At 33.8% G+C, this 20,138-nt stretch overlaps 3 protein-coding genes across 7 annotated transcripts in view; 1 reads left to right on the top strand and 2 right to left on the bottom strand.

Moving 5' to 3' along the window:
• Positions 1-9,642, bottom strand: part of LOC131928591 (synapse-associated protein 1) — a 45,051-nt gene extending 35,409 nt beyond the window's left edge. For all 5 annotated transcript variants that reach the window (XM_059284658.1, XM_059284660.1, XM_059284661.1 and 2 more), the window contains exons 1-4: positions 9,290-9,642; positions 6,379-6,461; positions 5,652-5,798; positions 113-252 (exon numbers count right to left, since the gene is read on the bottom strand). In XM_059284658.1, coding sequence (XP_059140641.1) covers positions 113-252; positions 5,652-5,798; positions 6,379-6,461; positions 9,290-9,575 — 656 coding nt within the window. In that variant the 5' untranslated portion in view covers positions 9,576-9,642. The remainder of the gene's footprint in view (positions 1-112; positions 253-5,651; positions 5,799-6,378; positions 6,462-9,289) is intronic.
• A 290-nt stretch (positions 9,643-9,932) lies between these two features.
• LOC131928596 (proteasome assembly chaperone 1) lies at positions 9,933-13,314 on the top strand. Its single transcript, XM_059284669.1, has 6 exons — positions 9,933-10,062; positions 11,259-11,368; positions 11,458-11,666; positions 11,912-12,110; positions 12,276-12,412; positions 13,014-13,314. The coding sequence occupies exons 1-6, from the start codon at positions 9,974-9,976 to the stop codon at positions 13,083-13,085; spliced, it is 816 nt and encodes a 271-aa protein (XP_059140652.1). The 5' UTR covers positions 9,933-9,973; the 3' UTR covers positions 13,086-13,314.
• Positions 13,315-13,751: 437 nt separating this feature from the next.
• Positions 13,752-18,706, bottom strand: LOC131928595 (CAAX prenyl protease 1 homolog). The gene is made up of 10 exons (XM_059284668.1): positions 18,444-18,706; positions 17,788-17,934; positions 17,054-17,137; positions 16,832-16,948; positions 16,556-16,708; positions 16,029-16,170; positions 15,751-15,893; positions 15,356-15,547; positions 15,092-15,232; positions 13,752-14,913 (listed from the first exon to the last, which is right to left on the bottom strand). Exons 1-10 carry the CDS (start codon positions 18,537-18,539, stop codon positions 14,674-14,676), a joined length of 1,455 nt encoding a protein of 484 aa, XP_059140651.1. The 5' UTR covers positions 18,540-18,706; the 3' UTR covers positions 13,752-14,673.
• Between the last annotated feature and the right edge of the window lie 1,432 nt (positions 18,707-20,138).

Genomic DNA, 20,138 nt, shown 5'->3' with positions numbered 1-20,138 from the left:
TGGTGAGAAAAAGTTGGACCATAGATGGTTAGGGTAATTTTAAAACCAAGAAAAAGTTGGACCATAGATGGTTAGGGTAATTTTAAAACGAAGAAAAAGTTGGAGAACATACTGCTTGGGCACCAAATCAAATCTCATCTTCTGAAGATTGGGGTCCTCTTGTAGTGTGGCCAGTGCTATGGGGTACGCACTGCTGAAGTCAAACTGAAACTGAACACCTGATGGTGGATTCCTCACAAAGTTCCTCTTATCCTGGGAAAAGGTCAAAGTTCTGTGTCAACATCATTTGGAGAGAGGAAAATAATCTCACTAAAAAAAATTTGGATAGAGCCTTAAACAGGACAAGGAGGGGAGCCATATTTGATTTTTCTAATCTCTGGGCAGTTACCAAGATGTGACTGATACAGCACAAATGGTGGTCTGAGCATGGTAATGGATGAGTTACTGAACCTGAAGCTAAACTGGGCTCTGAATAGAAACATGAAGGGTGTTTTAAAATTACCAGCAACTATAAAAAGTACTTGGGGCAACTGAGATAAGGCTGATTGTAAATAATTTTTTTATTTTATTTTATAAATTGTCTTATATTTAAAAAATTCTCCCCCCATCCCTACTAACATATCAACACAAATAAAGCTATCCTATGAAGACAAGTATCAACACAAATAAAGCTATCCTATGTAGACAAGTATCAACACAAATAAAGCTATCCTATGAAGACAAGTATCAACACAAATAAAGCTATCCTATGAAGACAAGTATCAACACAAATAAAGCTATCCTATGAAGACAAGTATCAACACAAATAAAGCTATCCTATGAAGACAAGACAAGTATCAACACAAATAAAGCTATCCTATGTAGACAAGTATCAACACAAATAAAGCTATCCTATGTAGACAAGTATCAACACAAATAAAGCTATCCTATGTAGACAAGTATCAACACAAATAAAGCTATCCTATGAAGACAAGTATCAACACAAATAAAGCTATCCCATGAAGACAAGTATCAACACAAATAAAGCTATCCTATGAAGACAAGTATCAACACAAATAAAGCTATCCCATGAAGACAAGTATCAACACAAATAAAGCTATCCTATGTAGACAAGTATCAACACAAATAAAGCTATCCTATGAAGACAAGTATCAACACAAATAAAGCTATCCTATGAAGACAAGTATCAACACAAATAAAGCTATCCTATGTAGACAAGACAAGTATCAACACAAATAAAGCTATCCTATGAAGACAAGTATCAACACAAATAAAGCTATCCTATGAAGACAAGTATCAACACAAATAAAGCTATCCTATGAAGACAAGTATCAACACAAATAAAGCTATCCTATGAAGACAAGACAAGTATCAACACAAATAAAGCTATCCTATGAAGACAAGACAAGTATCAACACAAATAAAGCCATCCTATGTAGACAAGTATCAACACAAATAAAGCTATCCTATGAAGACAAGTATCAACACAAATAAAGCTATCCTATGAAGACAAGTATCAACACAAATAAAGCTATCCTATGAAGACAAGTATCAACACAAATAAAGCTATCCTATAAAGACAAGTATCAACACAAATAAAGCTATCCTATGAAGACAAGTATCAACACAAATAAAGCTATCCTATGAAGACAAGTATCAACACATATAAAGCTATCCTATGTAGACAAGTATCAACACAAATAAAGCTATCCTATGTAGACAAGACAAGTATCAACACAAATAAAGCTATCCTATGAAGACAAGTATCAACACAAATAAAGCTATCCTATGAAGACAAGTATCAACACAAATAAAGCTATCCTATGTAGACAAGTATCAACACAAATAAAGCTATCCTATGAAGACAAGACAAATATCAACACAAATAAAGCTATCCTATGAAGACAAGTATCAACACAAATAAAGCTATCCTATGAAGACAAGACAAGTATCAACACAAATAAAGCTATCCTATGAAGACAAGACAAGTATCAACACAAATAAAGCTATCCTATGAAGACAAGTATCAACACAAATAAAGCTATCCTATGAAGACAAGTATCAACACAAATAAAGCTATCCTATGAAGACAAGTATCAACACAAATAGAGCTATCCTATGAAGACAAGTATCAACACAAATAAAGCTATTCTAATGAAGACAAGTATCAACACAAATAAAGCTATCCTATGTAGACAAGACAAGTATCAACACAAATAAAGCTATCCTATGAAGACAAGTATCAACACAAATAAAGCTATCCTATGAAGACAAGTATCAACACAAATAAAGCTATCCTATGTAGACAAGTATCAACACAAATAAAGCTATCCTATGAAGACAAGTATCAACACAAATAAAGCTATCCTATGTAGACAAGTATCAACACAAATAAAGCTATCCTATGAAGTATCAACACATATAAAGCTATCCTATGAAGACAAGTATCAACACAAATAAAGCTATCCTATGTAGACAAGTATCAACACAAATAAAGCTATCCTATGAAGACAAGTATCAACACAAATAAAGCTATCCTATGAAGACAAGTATCAACACAAATAAAGCTATCCTATGAAGACAAGTATCAACACAAATAAAGCTATCCTATGAAGACAAGTATCAACACAAATAAAGCTATCCTATGAAGACAAGTATCAACACAAATAAAGCTATCCTATGAAGACAAGTATCAACACAAATAAAGCTATCCTATGAAGACAAGTATCAACACAAATAAAGCTATCCTATGTAGACAAGTATCAACACAAATAAAGCTATCCCATGAAGACAACACAAATAAAGCTATCCTATGTAGACAAGACAAGTATCAACACAAATAAAGCTATCCTATGAAGACAAGTATCAACACAAATAAAGCTATCCTATGAAGACAAGACAAGTATCAACACAAATAAAGCTATCCTATGAAGTCAACACAAATAAAGCTATCCTATGAAGACAAGACAAGTATCAACACAAATAGAGCTATCCTATGAAGACAAGTATCAACACAAATAAAGCTATCCTATGTAGACAAGTATCAACACAAATAAAGCTATCCTATGTAGACAAGTATCAACACAAATAAAGCTATCCTATGAAGACAAGTATCAACACAAATAAAGCTATCCTATGAAGACAAGTATCAACACAAATAAAGCTATCCTATGTAGACAAGTATCAACACAAATAAAGCTATCCTATGAAGACAAGACAAGTATCAACACAAATAAAGCTATCCTATGAAGACAAGACAAGTATCAACACAAATAAAGCTATCCTATGTAAACAAGTATCAACACAAATAAAGCTATCCTATGTAGACAAGTATCAACACAAATAAAGCTATCCTATGAAGACAAGTATCAACACAAATAAAGCTATCCTATGAAGACAAGTATCAACACAAATAAAGCTATCCTATGAAGACAAGACAAGTATCAACACAAATAAAGCTATCCTATGAAGACAAGTATCAACACAAATAAAGCTATCCTATGAAGACAAGTATCAACACAAATAAAGCTATCCTATGAAGACAAGTATCAACACAAATAAAGCTATCCTATGAAGACAAGACAAGTATCAACACAAATAAAGCCATCCTATGTAGACAAGTATCAACACAAATAAAGCTTTCCTATGAAGACAAGTATCAACACAAATAAAGCTATCCTATGAAGACAAGTATCAACACAAATAAAGCTATCCTATGAAGACAAGTATCAACACAAATAAAGCTATCCTATGTAGACAAGTATCAACACAAATAAAGCTATCCCATGAAGACAACACAAATAAAGCTATCCTATGTAGACAAGACAAGTATCAACACAAATAAAGCTATCCTATGAAGACAAGTATCAACACAAATAAAGCTATCCTATGAAGACAAGACAAGTATCAACACAAATAAAGCTATCCTATGAAGTCAACACAAATAAAGCTATCCTATGAAGACAAGACAAGTATCAACACAAATAGAGCTATCCTATGAAGACAAGTATCAACACAAATAAAGCTATCCTATGTAGACAAGTATCAACACAAATAAAGCTATCCTATGTAGACAAGTATCAACACAAATAAAGCTATCCTATGAAGACAAGTATCAACACAAATAAAGCTTTCCTAGGAAGACAAGTATCAACACAAATAAAGCTATCCTATGTAGACAAGTATCAACACAAATAAAGCTATCCTATGAAGACAAGACAAGTATCAACACAAATAAAGCTATCCTATGAAGACAAGACAAGTATCAACACAAATAAAGCTATCCTATGTAAACAAGTATCAACACAAATAAAGCTATCCTATGTAGACAAGTATCAACACAAATAAAGCTATCCTATGAAGTCAAGTATCAACACAAATAAAGCTATCCTATGTAGACAAGTATCAACACAAATAAAGCTATCCTATGTAGACAAGTATCAACACAAATAAAGCTATCCTATGAAGACAAGACAAGTATCAACACAAATAAAGCTATCCTATGTAGACAAGACAAGTATCAACACAAATAAAGCTATCCTATGAAGACAAGTATCAACACAAATAAAGCTATCCTATGAAGACAAGACAAGTATCAACACAAATAAAGCTATCCTATGAAGACAAGACAAGTATCAACACAAATAAAGCTATCCTATGTAGACAAGACAAGTATCAACACAAATAAAGCTATCCTATGTAGACAAGTATCAACACAAATAAAGCTATCCTATGAAGACAAGTATCAACACAAATAAAGCTATCCTATGAAGACAAGTATCAACACAAATAAAGCTATCCTATGAAGACAAGTATCAACACAAATAAAGCTATTCTAATGAAGACAAGTATCAACACAAATAAAGCTATCCTATGAAGACAAGTATCAACACAAATAAAGCTATCCTATGTAGACAAGTATCAACACAAATAAAGCTATCCTATGTAGACAAGTATCAACACAAATAAAGCTATCCTATGTAGACAAGTATCAACACAAATAGAGCTATCCTATGAAGACAAGTATCAACACAAATAAAGCTATCCTATGTAGACAAGTATCAACACAAATAAAGCTATCCTATGTAGACAAGTATCAACACAAATAAAGCTATCCTATGAAGACAAGTATCAACACAAATAGAGCTATCCTATGAAGACAAGTATCAACACAAATAAAGCTATCCTATGAAGACAAGACAAGTATCAACACAAATAAAGCTATCCTATGAAGACAAGACAAGTATCAACACAAATAAAGCTATCCTATGAAGACAAGTATCAACACAAATAAAGCTATCCCATGAAGACAAGTATCAACACAAATAAAGCTATCCTATGAAGACAAACAGACAACACAAATAAAGCTATCCTATGAAGACAAGTATCAACACAAATAAAGCTATCCTATGAAGACAAGTATCAACACAAATAAAGCTATCCTATGTAGACAAGTATCAACACAAATAAAGCTATCCTATGAAGACAAGTATCAACACAAATAAAGCTATCCTATGTAGACAAGCATCAACACAAATAAAGCTATCCTATGAAGAAAAGTATCAACACAAATAAAGCTATCCTATGAAGAAAAGTATCAACACAAATAAAGCTATCCTATGAAGACAAGCAGAAAACTCCACTACCATCACCTGTGACAGAGCAAGGATCTGTGTCTTGAGTTCCTCTTCATCGTTGTACCCCACCCACGGGGCCACCGCGGCCTCTTGCTGCTTGGCCTTCTCCCTCTTTTCCTCCACAAACTTGTCCTGCTCTCTCGTAAAGTCACCAAGGATTGTCTGGAGATGGGGATTTAGTTTGGTAAATATTGTCAGGAATATTTGTTAACTTTCAGGAATATTTGTTAACTTTCAGCAATATTTGTTAACTTTCAGCAATATTTGTTAACTTTCAGCAATATTTGTTAACTTTCAGCAATATTTGTTAACTTTCAGAAATTTTGTAAACTTTCAGAAATATCGTAAACTTTAAAAAATAATGTAAACTTTTGGAAATATTCCAATTGTAAATTTTTTTCACGATCTACCTAAAATATCAGTAGTGATTTTATTATGATGATTGTTGTTAAAAAAAAAAGAATACTTACAAATACAAATAATACGTTGTAAACATGCATAAGGCAAGTGCATTTGTCATATTTCACTTATAATTAGGCTAATTAGAATGTATTATAAATTTTATTTTCATAATAAATTGCAAATTGTTTTTTAAGCACAACATTTAAAGGCTGAAGTCCTTTTCAAATAGGATTGTAGACTAAAAAAACTATTTATTTGCTGTGTATGTACAATGATTCAACTGAAATTTTTTTTATTAAAAATCCCATTTTAATTATTACTTTTATTAATTATTACTGACCCTTTCCTCCACCGTGTGTTTGATTTTATTGGCGGTGTCTACAACAGTCCGCCCTGCAGATTTTCCAAAACTGAAGAGGATATCTGTGGGAGAAAAATAATTGTTTACAAGTAAAGAAACCAATCTATTTGTGTACAACCTCAAGATGACAACAGGGGAGGCAACACAGATAAAATATAAGAGATAACAGCTGTAGTATGAATAATGAATTTAATGGCTGAAACATAGGGAAGGTCAAGGACAAACAAAAAAATCAATTGGGTTTAAGCCAAATGTATTTTTATCACTTGTCTTTGTTTATAACAAGACTACAATGAGGTCAAAAATTTATATTACATAAGAGAAGTGTTTTTAGCATGAGTTTTCTTTCTTTTCAAAATGAGAAATGCAATGCTAAAAATTAACTTGATTCATTACATGCTTTCTTAAATCTTATATTCTTTAAAATGAGCCCTTCCCCTTAATAAAGTACTATTGCAAAAGTGCAAAAAGGCTATTATAAACATAAACATCCAATATCAGTCATTATGATATACAGGTTAGCTCCAGTCAAATTATGTCAATTATTTTTTATTACATTTTATTTATAAAAACATGTCAATTATTTTTTCTTAAATTTAATTTATAAAAAAATAAGTCATCAAGCAAAAGTCATTACCTAATATGTATCTTGAATAGAATATATTCTAAGACTTAGGAGCTAATAAAAAAAAAACTATAGCAACACACTGATGAGGGTAACATTAAAACATGAATGTGGTTGTTTATTGGTTTGTAAAATTGTGCCATGTAGTGATATAGGGTTGGATAATGGTCAAGAGATTTGTTTATATCAATTTGTTTATATCAATTTGTTTATATCAATATAATGTTGGATGAACAAAACCCTAAGACTATTAGTGTGTAGAGCAAAAGAAAAAATAACTAAATGTACCAACTCTAGGATGAACCATACCCCTCCACCACTGGCTTTAATGTGACTGCTTTTCTCCATTTATGTTTAGAAACTCTTAGCTTATATAATAGGTCGATGGGTCATATTTAAAAACACAACTATGATAAACAAATAATACGGAACTAAAATTTCAGGTATTCACCAGATCGTACAGGTAAAGCATTAATTAAGAAAATAAATGATAATATTTTGAACCATCCTTATGGTTATTTTTCTGTGAATTAATGTTAACCTTGATAACCTAGTATAAGCTGGAAATAGACTAGGGTTAGAATTGAAATTGCATGTGATGTGAATACAAATATTAGTAATAAATATGTAGGGTATTTTCAATTATGGTCTCAGGATTATATTTTATTGAGTTACTCATAAAAACAGATCTTGGTGTACCATAATTTTAATTAAACTTTATTTAGATCTACCAAAAATGTTAGATAATATAGATTAACCTCTAGATTTATACTCTATATGAATAATAAAACTAACATAAAAAAAACTTTGTAGCAATAAGCTTTTAAATGCACTGAAAATAAAAAAATAAAGTGTATTTGATTTCTTTAGTAAAAAACTTTTGTCGCTAAAATATATAAAAGATCTCATGCAGACTCAAGAGTTTTTTATATTTGTTTTATTTTCAAATTTTTAGTGATTCTTACTTTTAAAGTCCACACGACTAAAAATATTTGCTTTAAAACACCATCAGTAGCTCGCGATATCTAAAAGATGATTATCTGCCTAGTGAAAAGCAGCCATACTTGACCATAATTTACAGACAACAGCACGCTGATGAAGCGAAGGATAGTTCTTAATCCCCTTAGTTTCAAATTGTTTTAAAATGTTATTACTCGCCTCTAAAAGCCTTCACTAATTCAGAGGCGTAGCGACCCTTCCCGGCGCCCGGGGACAAACTTTCGATTTGCACCCCCCCCTCAAACTTTCGATTTTCACCCCCCTTCGAACTTTTTATTTGCACCCCCCCCCTCAAACTTTCAATTTGGTGCCCCCCTAAGGTCGGCGCCCGGGGACATATGTCCCCCTCGCTACGCCTCTGCACTAATTTGACCCGGCTCTATGATTGTAAAAATTCAGCGTGAATCACAGCTCGCCAGATTGGTCGGTTGATAGCATCTAGCAAGTTATCTCCCCTTCTGATATTGAATATAATAACCTATCAAGTGATTTAGTTTTATCTCCCTTTGTGTCAAAATAGTTTAATTAATTTTAATGACTAATTAAACGTCTAATTAAATTAAAAAATAGACTTGTATTTTTATCAAAGTGGAACATATCTGCAAACTAAATAAAAGTGGGTGGGCTTGTCTTTTATGTATTACTAAACCATTCATCCAAAAGCTATGAAACTTTTTAAACTTGTTAAGAATATTCCTGAAAAGGTTTCTGTGATCTAAGAAATTTTTATTTCCTAGGAGCAGTGCCCGGCAGTAGGGTGCTGTTTGGCAACCAGGGGTACAACTTGATTCAACTGCCTCCACCGGCACCCAGGTAACCAGGAGCGCCTTGGGCATCCCCTTGACCACTATGGCTTCAAAATTCATTATTAAAGCATCACACACTATGGATACGCAGGCTACTAAAGTCAATGACTAAACAACTAGGGGTGTCGACAGGTGCCACTGGGTTGTGTGAACAGGTGCAACCCGTGCCCCCCCCCCCCCCCATAAGCACTTTGGTATCTACATTTGTTTTGAACACCTAACATAAGGCATTTAGTCATTTTAGTGGGCTACTAAAATCTTCTAATAAGTGTGGACAGAAAATTAGGTCGCGCATCTAAAAATATATCATTGGTAACACTTGCCTTAATCTTTAACATTACAATGAGTGTCCTTGAGTTTCTTTTCTTTTGAGATTGTAGCAATGTGAGCAATAGATATTCAAATAGGTAGTACAGTGTACAATCTACAATTCTAAATTCTACAATTCAGTTAAACTTACTTCCAAATTCTCTGGCTGTGTTGAGTGCCTTTGCAGATACATCTTCTAATGTATCTAATGGTGATGAGTCATGAGACGACTCGGATGTGGAAGATGCTTTTCCTTCATTGTCATCAGATTCTGTCTCCGTCAATCCATCTTTAGAACTAATGCTTGTCTCGACTGAAGTTGAGTTGATGCTGTCCTTACTATCGGAATGCACCTGTCTTTCATTTTCTTTATTTTCTTCGGGCTCATCTTTGGGTCTTTGACCAACACCTAACCAGCTCGTTACAGAGCTAAACATTGTCAATTTGTATCCACTTCTGTGAAGTTTGAAACTGTCAATTTTTAGTAGTCTTTGTAGTGTGTAGTATTTAGAGATCTACTATTTAGATTCTAAATATAGATCTAGATCTAGTAAGATTTTCTAAATTGAAACACCATTTTGTAAAAAGTACACTACTAGTGATAACTGTACTGTGACACAACATAAACAGACGTCACGTGACTAATTTATTTATTTGTAATTTGAAATAGAGATTTGTTTTGAATTCCATCATAATGGATGGAAATTCTACAATAAGCATTAAGCGGGCAAATAAAAAACGGAAAATGACCAAATTAAAATAATACAATTTTAAAATGTAGTTCTCGATTATTCCAACGAGACTACAAAGACAGCTGTTTCCTGTTGTGTGAAAGATGGCGACGTTCTTTGGTGAAGTTTTGTCAGTGTCATCACGAGCAGTTGATGAAGACGATGAAGAAGATGATTTTCCCATAACGCTTTGGTATTAATTTTATTTTACATAAAGCATCGCTTTCTTCTGATAAATTTTGCTTATTATTATGTACTAAAAAATATTTAAATTCTGGTTTCTAGTGACGCTGCAAAAATGTACTGCTGAGACTGTCGTGTACTGTACAGAATAGTTGTTTTTTTTTGGTAATCTATCGTTTTGGGTACGTAAAATCGCCCGCGACTTGTAATGTGAAAACCAGGTGACTCCTTAAATTTTAATAATTATTTCACATTTTGAGGAGGATTTACGTTTTTAAAATACAAAAATGTTTCCTTGTTTCATTTATGTACCTGTTTATGACTGTTTTTAAACAATTAAATTAAAACTTTTCAGTAATAAATGAAGACTAGCGATGTTTCCAACAGATGCAACCATGCTCATTTACTATAGCAGCCATCTTGTTTAAGTTTTATTTTTATAAGCTTATAGCGCGAGATTCAGGGGGAAGCCACTCTATTTTACAAATGGCTGCTGTTTATATAGCAAATCTTGCTCTCAGACACTGCTGTTTAAAGTTAATTTCTGGCCTATATCGATATATTTAGCCATTGATTTGGGTTTATTATTCATTCATCTATAATATTTTACACAAACATATGACAATACACTTCTATTAAAGCCTTGACAATGAGGTAACGTTTTCGTACATTAATAGCCGCGGGCGATTTTACGTACCCAAAACGATAGATTACCGTTTTTTTCTATCTGATTTCATTTAGATCTAAACTTGATCTAGTTTATATGCCAAATAATTAGGGCCTAGGTCAATCCTAGTAAAAATATTAAAATAAGTAGTGTAGATTACACTTCTTTTTGTCATTTTCATTAATTCCATATTAAATTAATTTAGGCTAGGCCTATTTACTATTTTAATTTATTAGGCCTATTATTTTTAGAATTTTAGGCTATTTAATGTTTAATATTTTTAAGCCTAAGGCCTAAGGCTAAGACCCCTACTAAAGTACTAATATTATTTAATACCTAAGCTAATTTGTTAAATAAATAAAACTATCACAAATTATAGGCCCGAAAAGCCCTAAATAACTTTTATAGTATTTTTGAACATAGACAATAAGCTTATGTGATTTGATAGCGATCTGTTTTGTATAGGGTTTCTATTACCTTTTAATTTGATAGTTTTTGTTTAGTACACATTTAAATCCCAGATTATTTCACTTCTGCAGCTCTCCTACAATTTATTGGTCAAATAAAGTTCAAGCAGAGATTGACAAATCTGAAGAGAAGAAATTAAACTGTTCCAGTTTTATTATAGCCTGTGGAATAGAAGCTAATGGTTGGTTTTGCATTTTTTTTGTGTACACCTTTTTTATACTTTAATTTGATCACCATTACCAACAGTGGCTTAATATGTTTTTCTCTCAGCATTTAGTGAAATCTATATAAAAGAGTCAAGTTATGAAAAGATTGGTGGAATATTTGCCAGTCAAGTGGAAGAGGATCCTTTAGCTAAGCCTCAATCTTTTAAAGACAAATCTTGCTTGATTTATCAGTGTTCTGATAGGCCATCTGTATTATTGTGTCAGTGTAGTCGGGATGTTCTACCTGAAGAAAGCTTTACATGGTCAAAATTAGTAAGTAAATCAAAATTTATCTTAGCTATAATAAACAAAACTTGTGTTGAACATGACTCATTTAAAAAAATAACTAAAATAGATTGGGGTTTACGAGGGATTTTATTGTAACTACTGAAATACCGGGGCATAGATCTACTATTGATTGTAATGTAAGATTTTTAAAAATGTGTTTGAATAATGTATACTTTAAAAACGTTTAGTTAGAAAAAAGCATTTTAATTTTGATAATTATTTACTTCCAGCTGATAGACAACATAAATTTGAATCATGCAGCAATAACAGTGTTAGCTGCAGCTAGCACAGGAAGCTACTGCAGCCAAACCCCTGCCTCACAAGTAGAGACTCCCTTTCTCAGATATCTAAAAACGGACCAGCTTCTGGATGTACCAGTCTGTCCTGTGCTGGAGCAGCCTAATATGTTGACGGGGCTGCCTGCTATGTGTGAGCATTTATCTAAATTCTTTACACTCTTCAAAAATATTTACATTCAAAATATAGCATTGTAGCTTATAATCTGACAGGATTTTGGATAGTCAATAAACAAGTATTCATAAAAATGATCTTAAATTGTCACAGTTCAGGTTTTAATTGTGATGTTTCTGTCAGTGATGACATTTTTCCAGGTTCTCCAGCTCCAAGCTGTTGTTTATGTTTGTTATAAAGAAAACAGATACATGGATATTACTGATGTCAAGTCTTTTGCTCCGGTTTTGAAAGCTACAACATTAAAGAGTATAGCTAAGGTAAAGAATTAAAAGTTCAAAGCAAAAAATCTCTTCTATACCTATGGTTATAGCAGCCAAACACTCTACTCTTCATACCACCTGAATATTTAAAGAATCTGACTTTTAACAAAATGTTGCATTTCATAGTATATTTATCAGATTATGTCCAATATTTGGTAATGCTGATTTAATCAACTAAAATAATAAGTAATAAAAAAAAAAGTGAAGATTTCTCTTTAGATGTAGCAATCAGTTGGGCAGATGAAGTAGAGTTCTTTTGTTTCTTGACCTCGGCATATGAATGGATGGTGGGGTAAGCACTAAGCCAAGCCACCTTAACTTTCCACAAAGCAAGTCAGGTACCCATCAGAGCTGGGTAGACTAGGGGAAATCCTTCAGTCACAAGTCTGAACTGAGATCCAAATTCAAGGCAGTCGGGCTAGCAACCAAACGCTCTACCATTTGACCACACTATCCCACAAATAAGTGTTCTAGAATTGAACTAAATTACAATGGTCAGCAATACCTGATTGTGGCTTCTGTTACAGCTAATTATGTTTTGTATTATGATAAAACAAGTTGTAAAGTATTAAACTTTATTTTATTATTTCATTTTCAGCCAATAAAAAACATGGAGAAGTTAAAAGAAATAGTGGAGCAACACACAGTGCATGATTCTATGTATATGTGATTTGTTTAATATGATGTGACTGGTTTAATATGAAGTGAATGGTTTAATATGATCTGATTGGAATAATATATGTGTATTGTTCAGTATAGGAGTGATGTGACTGATTGTTCAATCTGGTGTGGATGTCTCCATCACCTTGAAAATAATCTAGTTATTGTTCTGAACATTGAGAAATTGGATTGCATTTTTGAATTGTTTTGTTTAATAAAAGTTCAAATTTTTTCCTTTTTTATCTTAAGTTTTGTATTTGAAACAAAGTTGCAGGGTGAAAATGAACAAAGAAAATTTAGCATTTTAATTAATTTATAACATCTTGATTCATCATACTAAAACTAGCATGTAATTGACTCGGTACAATGCTATTTGAAGACTACCATGACTATACATTTTTTGTTTCTATAGCACAAAATTCACTCTCAAACGCAAAGAAAAATAACCATCTCAGACATTCCAAGTGACTGAAGACTGACTACTACATTATATTCAAACAAACTATACATTTTTCAAATTGGTTGTATTATATCAAAACAAACTTGAAATTCAATAATGAATTTAAATTGGCTAGAAAAAGTGTCAGAAATGTTATTTAATTTTAATTCATATCTTAAACTTAACACAAGTAAAAAGCAACTTAATAACTAAATAGATGTAAAGGAAATTGCAACTGTTTTGTGTATTGAATTTTTATTGGAACAATCATCTGCATCAACATATCATTTTATATTTATAAACAAAAGTCATGAAATTAATAAAAATAACTAGACCAACATAAGATACTTGACATGGGTAAAACTGACTTTTACCTGTGTTAATTAAATGGTTTTAAAATATTAACTAAAAGCTAAATCAAAATTTGATATATTAATTAGTTCAAAACTTGCCACACAAAAATTGTTACAACTTGCCAAATATTGTTTTCTATATCTTTATAAGCTGCATTTATTCCATGTTTACAAACAAGCAACTTAAAAAATGCAAAGAAAATATTTTAAAAAAAACCGACCCAAAAAAATTTTAGTTTTTGGTTCCAGATCAAGTGTTAATAAAGTTTCTATAATCACATTACTAGCAGCTAGATCAATTAAAAAAATAAAAAACAGTATTAGAGGTAAATAGAAAAATGTTTGAAAGTTTAAGCAGTTTGATCCAGTAAACTTTTAAGGCTGATACCATACAATATTTTCTTGCCACAACACATTATTTGTTACCCTTAAGCAAATGGTCCAACATAATTTTGTTGCTTCAACTGATAACCAGTTTAAACTGGTGGAATAGAACAAGAAAACATGTTCATCACTGCTAAAAAACATGTTCTCTGTTGAAGGAATAGAACAAAATGAGAATCACTCCATCAAACATGCTATGAGGAAACTGTTGTCAACAAAACTGAAAATGGCTTAAATCATCACGTTACTTTAGAAAAAAAAGTACCATTGTGTGATTTATCATTTTAAAGATGTACAAAAATATTAACCCACAATAAAAAAAATTTTAAATTAAATAAGCAAAAAGTATTTTGATAACTCAATACTAGCTACACTTACACTGGAACACAAGGGATACATGAACCAATATTAACACGGACCAATCACTGAGTCTTCTTGTCTCTGGACTGAGGTTCCTCTAAGGCTTTCAGTCGATCCAGGAGGGGAGGGTGTGAGAAATGCCAGGCAGAGTACAGCCAGTCACTGAGGGGGAAGCTCAAGTTGTCTTCATTGAGTTTAATCAGGGCTGACCGCAGCAACTCAGCCTGCTTCATCTTGCGGGCAAAGGCATCAGCTTGAAACTCAAACTTCCTTGTTATGTGGGTGACTATGAAAGACAATATCTGGAGAAGCAAGAAATACAAAATAATTGAGTTCAAAATTAAATCAATCTTAACCATAGATATTTTAATTTACACAAATTAAAAAGACTATCTGTAAATGACATTAGGGTGAATAAATATAACCAATGTCACATCTGCAGAAATTTACTGCTTTTGGTAGACAAGCTCTGATACCTACCTCATTGTACGGAGCAAAAATAAACTGGAATATAATGATGAGGCCTATGAGAGTAGGCTGTGTATCAAAACCAAAGGCGGAGTAGAGAACAGTTTCTTTCATGAGAACAGCAAACACCATCAAACACAACAACAGGTTAACCTGGAACATTGGGAAATCACATACATCAAAACAGTTTTTTCACTAGCATGATTTAGGACCTAATGTTCAAGATTTTAATATCCACCTAAGGTGACTATACAAGCAGATGAGAAGGTGACTGACCTGAGACAAGACAAGCTGCTTGAGAACATGGTTCAGATACCAGTGGCCCAGCTCATGAGACAAAACTGCCAGGACCTCGTCATTGTTGCAGCCTTTCTTGGTTTTTTTCTTGCTTTTTTCACCTGTAACTTCCTCATCTTTCCCTTTTTCTTCTACTTCCTTCTTGACCTCTCCTTCCTGGGTTTCTGTACTCTACAGACACATCAAAACATTTTTCAACTATATCATGGGGAATTAAAATTCATGGAATTCAAAAACATAACCATTGTTAAACTTACAAAATCTTAAAATAAGAGAACAAATCTTTAAGTTCGTAATTCCAAAGTACACTTCAAGATGGTGATTCTTAAAAAACATTGAAATTCTAAACTTCTCTACTTGTTAATTCTAACTACCGTATTCTCTCCTGTCTGATTTTCTTCTTGAATTTGCTTGTTATCAGGTGTATAGTCTTCAAGTAGTGTGTCAAACAGAACAATTCTTTTGTTGTTAAAAAACCCATAAAAGTATGCATTACTATGAGAAGATCGTTTGGAACCTATTTTCAGAAGAAAAATGTTAAAATAATAAAGTCATAGAAGATAGTAAATCAAAATCATGCTGATCAAAAACGTAAAAATTATTAAAATATTAGATGGCACAAGAGAAACCTACTCCTAACCAACAAACTAACCTTCAACAACAAAGAGTTTTTTTAGAGGAAAATTGATGCTCTGTGCCAATTCTTCAATACGTGTGCGTAGTTCACCATCAGGAAGTGGGGTAAACTTGTCAAACAGCGGGGCAATGTAATCAGCATAAACTGTGATCATGACCTGTAGACACAAGTTAACTGATCAAACAAAGAGGTTTTACCACTACTTTAAAGCAGGTCATTGCTTTAGTAGAGTGCACCAGCATTCTTTTATTGCCTCCCCTACAATCCAACAATAGCTAATGTTTTTTTAACAATTTAGGCTGAATATTTAAAGGAATAACCACTATCTCTCCAGATAAAGTAGTTTAACAAAACAGGAGTTGCCAACAGATTAATGTTATTAATTAATAAAAAACTCTTCTAGCTTTTGGCAACATAAATTGATTTAATTCTCCAATAAAAACTTTGTTATGATAAGGACTACAAGTAAAAAACTAAAAATGGTTTGTTGGTAATAGAGAGAGAACAAATAAAAAAAACCAAAGTAAATAATGTGAGGTTACCAGTGAAACAACAAGTGTGAAGAGCCAAGCATAGATAAAGAAGTAGGTCCCTCCAGCCTGTATGATCAGTATCAAAGCAGCAGTCACTGGCAAGGCTATTGCTATGGTCACTACAAACTGTTTTGCTGTATCTTTAAAAAAAAAGCCCAAGGTCTGTGAAAAAAAATGCAACCATCAATAATAAGTAAGTAAAAACATTGGCACCAAAATAGACATGAATTTTCAAGTGATAAATCCCCCCCCCCCCCCCAAAAAAAAAATGAACCGTTAACTGACCTGCTTGTTAAAACCATGTCTTTCCTCTATGACAAACGTGCTGTACAAGGACCACGGCAATGACGTTACTGAAGAAAAGATCATGGCCAGAACCAGGAAGACCAGTGATTGGATGATCTAAAAATTGCAAACAATTCTTTTGAAGCATAAAAATCAAACAGAGTAATCATGACTACAGTACTAAAAAGCAAATTACAAAATCAGCAATTAAAAAACATTTACCTCGCCTTGTGGAAAGTTGAGACGTGTTAAAAAAAATGCAGACAAATTCCAACATGCTGGGAAACCACCAAAACACAAGATTAACTGTAATAAGGCAAATAAATAAAAATGTTATTTTAAAAATCTTATTTGTAGGTAACAAAATTGCCTTTGGTTACTTATTTTTAAGCTTAGAATTAGGGGTCGGCGTGGTCGAGTCGGTAAAGCTCAAGGTTGCTAAACCGAAAAGTCTCGAGTTCGAACCCTCGGGCCGATGAGGCTCGTTGGCTGGGGATAGCCACTCTTCTAGGAGAGACAACTCCAAAATTAAACAACTGCTGCCTTGTAGTTTGTTCTTGGTTGGACAAAGGCTATGGAAGCAAATCCAAAAAGAAAAGCAGGCTGAAATGGGAGTCAATGGCCTCAATGGCGCATAACCAGTTGACACGTAACGCTTAATTGTGTTGGAGGCGTGGTGGAGTCGGCAAAAAGCTCATGGTTGATAAATTCGAACAAAGTCTCGAGTTCAAACCCACTGGCAGATAAATCTCGATCCCCTTCAACACTAATAATTAAGAACGAAGAAGAAGAAGAAAAGAAGAATATAAACAATAAGGACAACATTAAACCAAATAAAAATGAGTGGAATTATTAGTAGGTAGTATATAGACCTATATAAATATATAATGTTACATTTAGTAACTATGGCTAAGAAATACATTCTTTAAAATGTTCAGGTCATTGACAAATATTACCGTAGACTCAATTTGTCCATATACACTGTGTATCAATCCAAAGGTGCTTTTATCTAGATGGTATGCACGAGCCTTTTCAAATGTTTCTTGTTCCATCACACCCACCAGTTTATCTGGCACAGTTTTACTTGTCAGTGCAACATGACGCTAAAATACAACACAAATGAAATAATTATTTGTGAGTAGATCTATATAAAAGACAGAGTTTTATAAAAATCCTTGAACTTTGTACAACAGCTTTTTAACATAGTAAACAAAAAAAAGCAAATAACCAATAGGCCTACGCCTAAATCTATTTGTTACTTGTGTTTTAGTTATGCCCTAGATATCTATTTATTTTTATATGTATATAAACTAGCTAGACTCGAGAGTCTTGTGACTCTGGTCACTAAGTGAGTGACTTAGTCAGTTCTATCCAATCTAGTCATTCTCCTAGTCACTAGTCAGTCTACTAAGGGAAAATTCAGAAATAGATTTAAGAACTTAAGAACTTAATTAAATGTCTCAATGCCAGAACAGAATAATGAGCCGTTGCTAGAATCTATAGGCCTATACTATATGTATTTATAGACTATATAATTCTATACGGACCTGGGTCCGAACATAGAACATATTTATAATATTTAATTATTTGTTTTAAAATTAAAATAGCAAACCTGACGTAACGAAAGGTACGTCTCCCAAACAAACGTTAACCAAGTGAATAAAAGAACAGCATTGAATATCGTCTCTTCTTCAAAATGAGAAAACATGTTGGTTGGCAATAAGAATACAAGTAAACTTCTAGACCTTTCTATACTAGATCTATAATCTAGATCTAGATCTATATCAATACTAAGTTAATTAAAATTATATTTATAGCTAGGCCGCTAATCTGCGGCAACAACGTATGTGGAGGAAAAAAAATCCTAATTCAGCAGGAACTAGAACTCTTGTAAAGTAGATGTTCAGATTTGATTTTAAAATCTAGACTAGGTTTACACTAAATTCCGGTAAATAAAAACTGAAAACAAGCCAAAAGCATAGATCAACTGATGTTTTGTCCTCAGCCGATCAGACAGTATTGATTGATATAAAACCGGCATTTTTTTCAATGAACAAAATTTAGAGAAATATTTTATGAGAAGCAATCACATTTTTTGCAGGTCTTAACTATTTTTGCATTTCAGATATAGCATATATATATATATATATATATTCTATATAATAGTTTCGCTGTCTGTCAAGAACGCTCTGTCTGACAAGAACGCTCTGTCTGACAAGAACGCTCTAGAGAAAACACAAGCAAAATAAAAACATGCACAGTAATTCGAAAAACGAAATATGACGTCGACACATTTAGCGTAGAGTAGAACATAATCTCAAACCAGAGAGTGCACACAGTAATGTAATGACGTCATTGGTTCTACATTGAAAAAAAGGAAATGTTGTCTAATCTAAATGGTTTGCGTGAAGATTTTCTTGCATACAATTCTTCGGGTAGGGGCGAAGCCCCACCCCCCGCGTAAGAACGTCTGAGCCCCCCCCCCCCTCCCCAACTCAAAAGAAATTTCCTCATCGATACTCTATAATAAAATTACCGCCTAATTAATGTGTCTAATCTAAAAAGTGGTTTTCTTGCAATGGGACGGTAGACATGTTTTTTTTTGGGGGGGGGGGGGGTGTGGGGTGTGGAGGGGTGGGGGGGTGTGTGGGGGTGGGGGGGTGGTGTGTGGGGGGGTGGGTTGGTTTCAGTGTTTCTTTCAGACTTTTTCCTCCCCGGAGAGGGGTGGGGGTACTTGAAATTTTCGGGGGCGGGGGTAGAATTTTCTGGGAGGGGGCGGACACTGGAAAAAGTATATAATTATATTTCGTTGAATGGGACGGTAGACATGCTTTTTTGGGTGGTGGGGGTGGTGGAGGGGTGGGGAGGGGTGGTGTGGGGTGGGGTGGGGGTGGTGTGGGGGGGGTGGGGGTGGTGTGTGGGGGGGGGGGGGTGGTGTGTGGGGGGGGGGGGGTTGGTTTCAGTGTTTCTTTCAGACTTTTTCCTCCCCGGAGAGGGGTGGGGGTACTTGAAATTTTCGGGGGCGGGGGTAGAATTTTCTGGGAGGGGGCGGACACTGGAAAAAGTATATAATTATATTTCGTTGAATTGGACGGTAGCCATGTTTTTTTTTGGGGGGGGTGGGGGGTGGGGGGCGGTGTGTGGAGGGGGTGGTGTGTGGGAGTGAGGGGTGGGGGTGGTGTGTGGTGTGTGGTGGGGGTGGGGGTGGTGTGGGGGGGTGGGGGGTAGGGTGGGGGTGGTGTGTGGGGGGGTGGGTTGGTTTTAGTTTAGAGAAAAGAGACAGCACTATCAGCCTAGCGCCCGTTGT

Source organism: Physella acuta, unplaced genomic scaffold, assembly GCF_028476545.2.
Source record: "Physella acuta isolate Inbredline_101_S28 unplaced genomic scaffold, ASM2847654v3 ptg001524l, whole genome shotgun sequence".
Taxonomy (NCBI): Eukaryota; Metazoa; Mollusca; class Gastropoda; family Physidae; genus Physella; species Physella acuta.
This window is presented reverse-complemented; position numbering and strand designations above follow the sequence as displayed.

Coding starts and splice junctions, on each gene's coding strand:
- LOC131928596 (XM_059284669.1), top strand. CDS start 9,974: ATGGCGACGTTCTTTGGTGAAGTTTTGTCAGTGTCATCACGAGCAGTT. Junction 11,369..11,457: donor CTGTGGAATAGAAGCTAATG/GTTGGTTTTGCA, acceptor TTTTTCTCTCAG/CATTTAGTGAAATCTATATA. Junction 11,667..11,911: donor GCTTTACATGGTCAAAATTA/GTAAGTAAATCA, acceptor ATTTACTTCCAG/CTGATAGACAACATAAATTT.
- LOC131928595 (XM_059284668.1), bottom strand. CDS start 18,539: ATGTTTTCTCATTTTGAAGAAGAGACGATATTCAATGCTGTTCTTTTA. Junction 15,548..15,750: donor ATCAGACAGGAGAGAATACG/GTAGTTAGAATT, acceptor ATGTGTCTGTAG/AGTACAGAAACCCAGGAAGG. Junction 15,233..15,355: donor AGCAGCTTGTCTTGTCTCAG/GTCAGTCACCTT, acceptor CCAATGTTCCAG/GTTAACCTGTTGTTGTGTTT.